Source organism: Pistacia vera, unplaced genomic scaffold, assembly GCF_008641045.1.
Source record: "Pistacia vera cultivar Batoury unplaced genomic scaffold, PisVer_v2 Contig1764, whole genome shotgun sequence".
Lineage (NCBI taxonomy): Eukaryota > Viridiplantae > Streptophyta > Magnoliopsida > Sapindales > Anacardiaceae > Pistacia > Pistacia vera.
This window is the reverse complement of record NW_022195860.1, coordinates 1-10,191: the sequence shown is the minus strand read 5'-3', so window position 1 is coordinate 10,191 and position 10,191 is coordinate 1. Positions and strand designations below refer to the sequence as shown.

At 35.5% G+C, this 10,191-nt stretch overlaps 1 protein-coding gene across 1 annotated transcript; it reads right to left on the bottom strand.

Moving 5' to 3' along the window:
* Positions 1–3,175: 3,175 nt before the first annotated feature.
* LOC116126168 (methylesterase 1-like) lies at positions 3,176–4,522 on the bottom strand. The gene is made up of 3 exons (XM_031411868.1): positions 4,100–4,522; positions 3,837–3,971; positions 3,176–3,702 (listed from the first exon to the last, which is right to left on the bottom strand). Exons 1-3 carry the CDS (start codon positions 4,469–4,471, stop codon positions 3,421–3,423), a joined length of 789 nt encoding a protein of 262 aa, XP_031267728.1. The 5' UTR covers positions 4,472–4,522; the 3' UTR covers positions 3,176–3,420.
* Positions 4,523–10,191: the final 5,669 nt, after the last annotated feature.

Below are 10,191 nucleotides of genomic sequence, written 5' to 3'. Positions count from 1 at the left end.
TATTCATCTCTTTTATTATCACAACACCATCACACATCCTATCAAGCTTATTGTCCGTGAACACTATAGATTCCATTTCTTATATATTCAAACGTTAGCAGTTAAGTGTCTAATATAATACACTGTGCTGCAAAGTTTAAGTATATGGACATACATTAACTCACTATATCAATATTCAACAAAGCTATGGACACCGAAAAATTTGTACCGAAAATGTGTATTGGCCTACGTGTACGCGTGACTAAATTTTTTTATCAATTTTTTTCTAGTGAATGGCCATCCATCTCGTTCACTCATATAGACTCTCGTCCATATTATATGGATAGGGGTCCATATACTAGGGACGAGCATCCCCATTTAAAGGACGCCCGTCCATAATTAAAATACAATAATTTTTTTATATAAACATTAGGGATGACCGTCCCTTTATTTTGGACGGACGTCCGCAAATAAGGGATGCCGGTCCTTAACCAAAATATAAAAATAAAAAATAAAAAAAACTTTGGGGAAGGCCATCCCTTACGTTTGGACGGGCGTCCATACTTATTAAAAAAAAAAAAAAAATTCTAAATCTCTTTTTCTTCGTCTTCATTCCCCATCTCCTCTCTTCTTCTTGTCCAGTGTTATTGAGACTGCTTGTTCTTTCTTGAAGATGAAGACGCAGCAGTGGCTGCTGTAACGGAGAGCCCAGAATGCGCAGCTCCACGCTGCTGTTTCAGTGGCTGCAGTGACTTTCAAAGATATTGAACTTGTTTTCACCAACATGTCAGATTCTTTCGGAGCTCCATCAACGAAGTGTTTCAATATAACTTGCTTGTTGTTCATAATGTCACCATCACTCGCCATTATTGCTTGTTTTGCTTTTGTTTATATTTTCACAACTCAAATGTATGTATAAATTTTTTCTTGAGTTTTTGCGTTGCTGCAGCATGATGATCAGTTGTTTTTATAGTTGCATGATTGTTGCTTATCTTGTCTTCGTTTTGTTTTGATATAAATACTTCAGTGGCTGCAGTTCTCAATAACACTGGACAAGAAGAAGAGAGGAGATGGGGAATGAAGAAGAAGAAACAGACGTTTAGAATTATTTTTTTTTTTTTAAAAGTATGGAAATGGACGCCCTCCAAACGTAAGGGACTCTAGTCCTAACGTAATTTATGGACGACCGTTCCCAAAGTTTTTTTTTTTATTTTTATATTTTGGTTAAGGACGGACGTCTTTTATTTGCGGACGCCGGTCTAAAATAAAAGAATGACCGTCTATAATAGATGAACGACCGTCCTTAATGTTTATAAAATTTTTTTATTGTATTTTAATTATGGACGGGCGTCCTTTAAATGGGGACGCCCATCCCTAGTATATGGATCCCGTCCGTATAATATGGACGGGAGTCCATGTGAGTGAACGGCCGTCCATATTTGATGGATGGCCGTTCACTAGAAAAAAATTGATAAAAAAATCAAGTCACGTGTACACGTAAGCCGGTACACATTTTCGGTGTAAATTTTTCGGTGTCCGTAGCTTTGTTGATCAACATTATATAATTCATCATTTATAGTATAAAAATGATTTACATTGAGATAATAATCATTATAAAGAAAAATTTGAGGGGACTTGAAAATGTATATTATATTTAATAAATCTAAAGATTAGATATTTTGTTCGGCCGAACGACTTTCACCTACCTAGAGTTTGGCATAAAGATAGATTGATATCCAAAACATTTGGAAATGACAAATAAATACTTTCTGTCATACTCTGTTAGGGATTTTTGTCTGCTAAAAGGCAGTATAGTAATTTCATCTATAGTAAGAAAATTTTTAAATTTTAAATCTTTTTCTCCCCATCCATTCTCACCCTAAGCCCGTTTGCAAAGCCCTCTTGCGTCATCGATCAATTTTTTGACCAGATTTAGCATTTTTTTGCGAAGTTCGGTGATAAACATTGGTATTGACCTTTGCCAGCATACGTTGAGAATGGAGATCGATGGATATTCCATTCTTTTCACTATTTTTGTTTTTTAGTAGATAAAAACTCCTAATAAAATATAACAGAAAATAGGTGTTTATCATTTCTTAACTTTTTAGAAACCATTTTATCTATACAGTAAACTTTGGATATGTGTAAGTCTCCCCCCATTTTGTTCTTGTATTGTTAGGAAGAAGAGTGCAGTCGCAGCTGGTGGGCTTGACAAACAGCCGAAATTTTTTTTGGATAAGTTTTTTTTTGAAGAGAAACAGCCGACATCCTTCCGCTTTGGGCCTAACGTCATGTCATCGAAGTTGCACCAGCTCCAGCTGTCCTCAACTCAGGTAAGCCTCCCCTCTAATTTTGTTCACTTCTTCAGATTCTATTGTTGGAAAAAAATCATACCAACTGGGTCCACTCTGGTTAAGCTAGGCTTTTTAGTAATCAGATATTTGGATCAGTATACATATAACTCAACTAATCTCTGAGATTTATTGAATATCTTATAAGGTATAACCCTAAGAATTAAGTAAACCACAATGTTATTATAGTAAGTGGCCCAAGATTTTAACTTAAGAACTTAATGAATGGAGCAAACCTTCTTGACCGTTAGACCAATCCCTTGAGGTTAAGTTTTGAATAGTTTATCCAACATGATTAAACTATGTCAAATTCTATAGAATATCAACCAAGATAATGAATGGATGTTCTCGCCTAAAGTTAGAGGCCATTGTTTATGTATATATATATAACCCTTTTTTAAATATATTTTATCATATAAAATTTATTTCAAAAAACCTTTTTTTTTTAAGGCCCTCCATTAAATTTCACATAACACTCACCCTTTTAATCAAAGCATTCTGTTTCCTTCATTCCCATCTCTTTTAATAAAAAAAATCATTCACATTATTTTTGGCAAGAAGAATTGGTTTGTCTTATTGCCAGTACACAAATCTTACCATTAGTAGCAAATTTTGTAACTTGAAACTGTGGAAGCACCTTTCTACTTGTGTATCAACTTAATTTGTCAAGTCAAAGCATATAATTTTGCAAAAGACTGTCGGCGCTGACAACGAAGATTATTATTGAATTTTAGATATACCGACATGATTGGTAGTTCTTCTACGTCTCATTAACGGTGGCGATATGAATTTGCAGGAGATTTGAAAAGAGTTTTATTGGTGGGCTAAATAGTAAAAAAATTATGTGCATGCTCAACCACAGTTATTAAGATTCGAATGGGCAGTCTCCAGCCGCCTACTTATCTTGTTTTGTTTTAATCTACAAGTACAAGAAAATTATTTATGAGACTTTGGTTTACTGCATAAATATCATCACGCACTGAAAACCACTAGTTGAAAACGATAATCCACCAACAAAGTTCCACAGCCATTGATCACCAGAATCGGTAACCTTTAACACAACATCATGGAGATGTTCCCGTGACCCATATCAAGCATGTTTATTCGCTATCTCTAAGAGACAGTGAGTGAGTTCTTGGGGCTTGGAAAACATCGCCATATGATCTGCACCCTTAATCTCCATCACCTCTTTGACAGGATAGTTTTCGATCATCCAGTGCTGGAACTCCTTTAGGATCCCCATATCCTCCTCGCATACTATATATACTCGCGCAATTGATCCATACCCATCGCTCGAGAAGTTTTTGGACTTTGCCAAGTCGTCTACAAATAGTGATCCTGGCCTAATTAACGTCTTCGCTAGCTCCAGATCCTTCAAAATATATTTTTAATTATATAATACAATTCAGGCATAATTTAATTGTCATCGATATTTTATTGTAAGGTTGAGGAGGGAGAGAGAGAGAGAGAGAGAGAGAGAGAGAGAGAGAGAGAGAGATGGCTAACCTCAACAGGGCTCAACTGATAGAGCTTGAATTTCAAGAACTCGCGGCCGAAGAACATTGACTGGAGAGATGGTTTTGTGTGAAAGGGGGAAAATTGAGTATCCATCCAAGTTTCTGCTGGTGTTCTCTTGAGCAACTTTTCAAAATATAAAAAGATAATAAGACTTCCGATCATAGATATGTACAGAGAAATGAGATCTAGGAGCTAATCTTTTTAAAGCATAAACATGTGGAGCTAATTCATTGAAGTAGTTGAGAACGTACCTGGTCCACGATATAAGATGGATTGTGGTTGGTGTCTGGCATGAAAGCTGTTAAGAAAACAGCGACAGAAATCTTTGCTGGGAATTTGTCCATTGCTAAAGCCAAATTCAAGCCTCCTAGGCTGTGACCAACAAGTATGATCTTTTCATCAGGTGGAAGAGAGGCCAAAATCTCCAACAAAGGCTCAGTGTAGTCATAAAATGAAAGAACTTCATGGATGGACTTCATGTTGATGCCAGAGGCAGCAAGGTCAAGCGCCGTGACCCGGTGACCAGCAGCCTCCAGCCGTGGTTTGACTCTGTACCAGCTCCAAGCTCCGTGGTTTGCCCCATGCACTAGAACAAAATGTTTTTGTTTCACCGTCACAGCCATTTTCTTTCTTTGCAGTGTTTCAGTAGTGTTCTGTGATTGATTTATAAAATTATGTGAGATGTTATACGGACAACAAGATCAATTTACAGCTTGTGATAGGGTCCCATTCCTACCTCTAATAATCCAAGTAGAGTAAACGACATATTCCCACCCAAGGATTGATGGAATCCCAAATTGGTATCTCAAGTTTCATTTATTCCAGATTCCCACTCTTAAAATAACAATATTAACAATTTTTAGGATAGTGAGGGTGCATTTACCATAATACCCTTAATCCTAAATTAATAAATTATGTTTTAACCCCTAAATTACTAAAATTATAAATTAACCATCTTATTATGAAATTACTTCAATTACACCCTCAATGACTGCGCACAGTCTCGGTTTTCGCCGGATCTGGGCTGTTTCCGATGGCGGCGAACCCCCTGCTCACCTCCATCACCTTCTCCATCGTTCGTTGTCCAAAACCCCTCTGGTTCCCAACTCATTAGGCCCTCCAATCGCCAGCGTCGTCAGACTTTTGTTGTTCTTCGCTGGATTCCGATCAATTCCGGCCACGAAAATCCAATTGGACATCACCACTGCAACCAGCGTCTCCAAATCTACAAAACCCCAATGTCCCTAGCAACCGTTTAGTGGCCATTCGCCGGTGGAGACCGACGAAAACCAGTCGCATGTGGCGGTTGTCGTGGTTGGTGATTGGCGAGTGATGAGGGGTTGTGAAGGGTAGGGTTTTGTAGAGGGGAGGATGAGGGTTTGAATGGTGGTGACAAGGGTGATTTTGGGTGGAAGAATAGCTAGAAAATGGTGAAAAATGACGGCTGTGATGTTGGCTAATGTGTGTCGGAGCTTTGTTAGGGGCGACGATCTGCTAATGTGCGTTTCCTCTACAAAATGACCCATTTACCTCTGAGCCGTTATATCTAACCATTTTCTTTTACTTTAAGGGTGGGAATATAGAATAAATGGAATTTGGGATACCAACTAGGATTTCGTCAAACCTTGGGTGGGAATATGTCGCTTACTCATCCAAGTAAAACAAACTTTTCTTTCTCATAGTGCACACGTTATATAACAAAAATGTATTTTGATTAAAATCGATGATAACTTCACAAATTGAAAATTCCATCTATAAAAGTCTAAGGTCATATTAGAAAAAGGTAATGGTGACAATTTAGAAGTCAAAACAAGTATGATGACGATGTAGATTAACGTCTTTTACTTTTTCTTTTGTTCCTTCCGCCACTAAATGTCGTTACTTCTTTTAAGAATTTTTTTTTTTTTTTAATAACATAATGCTTGATTGCTTTCAACGTTTTCCATTATATATTCCTTTTAAGTTATTTGAAATAGGTTTTGATTAATACTAATCAGAGTTTCGATAGGTTGTGTGGATGGGAGGACTGTTTTAGTCGCTTCAGGCACTATACCTGTGACATTATTGATGGAATTTGGATTGGCCTGTGGTAAGTAACTTTATATGGAAAATAGTGAAAGCTATAAACTCAGTCAATATTAATGTAGTAGGATTTCCACTAGAGTTTATCCACTGATTATTAAGTCTGGCTTGACTAATTCGTGGGTCCTATTTTTTAGAGTGGCAGTATTTGTTATGCAGTTGGACACAAAGTATTCCACTTTCCCTCAATTTCGATAATTGCATTATCATCTGGAGTCTGGAGAGAGCGGAGCACCTATATAAAGCTTGAGCCGTCGCTGGGGCATACCATCACTTCATTGTTTCAAGAATTATATATAGGCTACCAGCTAACTAGTAAATGTTTCAATTGATATGATATTTTATTCAAATAATTTATTCTTGTTCAATTCCATAAGCAATAATAGAAATGCCAGCTCAGTTCCATGCCTTTGTAACAACTTAATGCTTCAGTTTTTTGCACGTTTACATTTTATGTTACTATATATTGATACAGTATTTGATGCGACGCCATATCCTTTCATAAATTAATAAGACAATGACATTTGGTGTGTTTGTTCTATTATGTGGGGTACGACTTTTTGTAAAAGTTGAGTTGCGTTATATTACGAGAAAGATTTAAAAATTACCAAAAGCACGTTAGTTTGTTAATATAGCTAAACTGTCCTAGAATAATAAAATTTAAAAATTAATAAAAATATTCTCACACACCAATTAAATATTTGTAGCCAGTCATCATTGTTGAAAAGTGGCCAACAGTTGCTATAATGGCACATGATTGGCTAAATTTAGTTGATTATGTGTCGATATGACCTTTTCTGATTAGATCCACTGTAGATCTGGTTACGTTTGGTCATCAACGATGACCATTTCTTGACAATTGTTGACAACCATCCACAATCAAAGATTTGGTATTTTTTAGCCAGATTCAAGGAGGACTGGCTAAAAAAAGCTAGATCGATGTACTACCTACCAAATCTAACCGGTAGTGCGTCATTTCACCAAATTTTAGCTATCTTTCGACGGTAACGGCCAGAATCTGACAAATGTGGGTGGGTGGAGGTGTTTTTGTTAATTTCTAAACTTTTTTTTGTTGAGGATGTTTAGTTAAATTAACAAATATAGGAGGTTTAAAAATAGTTGAATAAAATAGAATTGGATTTTCATAATAGAAAAACAAATATGTATTTTGGATAGGATAAGATAGAAATAAAGAAACAAACATAAAAGATTTCGAAGCAATATTTGTTTACTATAAATTAATAAGGCAATAATAGTATTATTCAAATATTTTATTTATATTTTTTTTATAATACCATATTTACAAAGATTGTACGCAAAATTTTACATATAAAGTGACGTAATTGAATATAAAATATCAAGTTAATAAATGCACATTAAATGATATTTAATAAGACACCATTTTGTACGCAAGACTTTGTATATATAGTGTTACTCTTTCTTTTTTATATTTTAACCCTTATTTTGAGAGATTTATCTTTTAATCTAAAAAGCCTTTTTTGTCATTTTTGTTTAAAGTTATTTTAATTCAAATACCCTTATATGATTAATATTGTTTTAAATAAAATATTTGGAATATTGCTTAACTTTTTTGACATTTTTAATTATCACTTAACTTTATGTAGTTAGTATAAAAATGCACTAGGGTTGGTAACAATAATCCATTTTAGGTTTGGTGGAACAATAATGCAAAATCTCCGGAGGTCTAATTCTCCTAAATAGAAATTTAAGGTGATAAAATAAATCATGAATAAACCGTAAATATTCATTAAATCATAATGTCCAACTAATTTTAAGAGTTTTGTCTTATTTCTTAAATTTCAAGTGACTTTTTTATTTTATGTAATTAAACCTCAGAGTTGAATTATCTTCATTAAGAGATTATCCAGGGTAATAAATTTGTCCTTAACTGTTAGTGAACCAAAACTATAGATACGAATTTTTTTTTTTGATTATGTGAGGTTAATGGAAAACCCTATGCAACAATTTCAAAGATGTTAACTATTATTGTGTGGTTGAGTGGAGCAAAAGGGACTTTTGAGTGTATTATTCAAGAGATTTTGATTTCGATTCTTCTTGTTTGTTATTATTTGAGGGTTTATCTAGTCATTAACTTTATAATTTTGGAAGATTAGTCGAAGAAAAAAAATCTTTTAAGAAGTTTATGTGAAAATATGCCATTTTGGAAACCGGTGTAAAATAATAATTTAAATTTAACATAGTTCAAGTGCATGTAAAATTAATGAAAACTGATGTAGAGGATAGAGTCAAGAGACCTCAACATTGACATTGAAAAAATGAATACATAATATAGTACAAATTGTAGTTAGTAGGATCTGGGTTTATCCTTTATGTAAATTTAGAGAATAAAATAATAGATTGCAAATCTTAGTCTTGACTCTTGACTATCATCAAAGTGGAATTTTACACACATTAACATTATCTCCTTTCCTAGTCCTTATGGCAGGCCCACCCACCATCCAACTACATTATTTTCACATGAAAGCTCTTTGAACATTGAACTTTCCCATTATAAAATCAAAATGTGAATTTGCTTTGGGGCCGCCTGCCTCTGTTTTGGCTGTTTGGACAGAGCTTGTTGGCAACGAAATTGGGGTCAAAAATAGCAGAAGTTCAAGTTGGTGGGTTTTCTAATGAGTAAACGACTTTTTCCCACCCAAGGTTTGCCTTAATAACACTTTTCCACCCAATGTTCATATTCTGTTAATATCCAAAATGCATTTCACTTTCTCAGCCGATGTTTGACGAGTTATCAAGAGCCAGGGTAAGAGGGTTTTTGTAGAGTAGAGGCCGGTGAATCGAATGGTGGTAACCAATTGGATATTTGTTGTCAGAATCAACTAAGAATAGGAAGTTTTAGCTTTGTGGTGGCTGACAATCGGTGAGAAATTAGGAGCTAAAGTGAAAGGGGTTTTGTAGAAAGGAGATCGGAGGTTCAAACGGTAGTGACGAAGAGAATTTTCGTTGCCAGAATCGGTCGAAATAGGCTTTAGGCAGTAACAAAATATTAACTTTGGGTGGAAAAATGGTATCATTAAGGCAAACATTGGGTGAGAAAAAGCCATTTACTCTTTTCTAATCCATGATCAAATGAAAACTAAATGTCTTAATAAGACTTCATCAGGGTCCAGTTGAAGAATTGAGACATCCAAATCACGCCAAAAATAAAACAAAACTAGCAACAAACAATCCAAAATTGCAATAGGAAAGACAAATCAAATCTGAAAATAACCAATACTGTATTTAATTAGATAATTGATAAAGAGAAATGGTTTCAACAGCCCAAAATAACTAAGGACAGATAATTCCCAATAGTTCGAGAAGCTGGGGACCTCCCTTAATTACCTTTGTAAAATTATCCTTAGCCTCTCTCTAAACACACCTCCATTTATATACTAATCCACTCTGCTAAATATTCCTTCTATTAACAACTTGATTCCCTTAACACGTGAATGTTACCCAACCAACTCCCACTAGCACCCATGCACCTTACACACTCATCACCTTATTGCCCTTATCCCCTTTATGCCCTTTATATCGATAAACTTTACTAATGGGAGACCTATCAATACCCTATCTCTCTCTCTCTCTCTCTCTCTCATTTCGAAGAGCTACCTTGTCCTCAAGGTGGAATTGAAGGAACTGCAGGTTGATGATGTCGTACGCCTCCCAAGAAGCTTTAAAGGGAGCTAAGTCTTTCCACTTAATAAGGACTTCCTTAGAGCCATCTAATAAAGTGTGGACTGCCAACACAGATTCTGGTTGCATAATGAGTTCCAGGTCTTCAGTCGTAAACGAGGGAAATGGTTGGATAGGGACAAAAGTGTGCAGGCTACGCTTAAGTTGAGATACGTGAAAGGCGGGATGAATCTTAGCCGTCAGTAGTAACTCTAGTTTGTATGCAACCTGTCTAATCCTCTCTAAGATGGTAAAAGGACCATACAATCATGGACTCAACTTTTCGTTGAATTTTCTAGCCAAAGACTTAAACCGATATGGTTGGAGCTTTAAAAACACCTAATCTCCTGGTTAAAAAGAGACATCCTGACGGTGTAAGTCAACGTTTTCCTTCATGTGCCCTTGGGCTATAGTCAAGTTATGCTTCAGCTCATCCAATTTGGAATTGCACTCATCCATTTGTTGATTTACCTCTTCAACCAATGATGGATAGTCTGTAAACCTAAGTAGAGTAGGTGGATCTCTACCATATAAAGCCTTAAAAGGTGTCATTTTGGTTGAG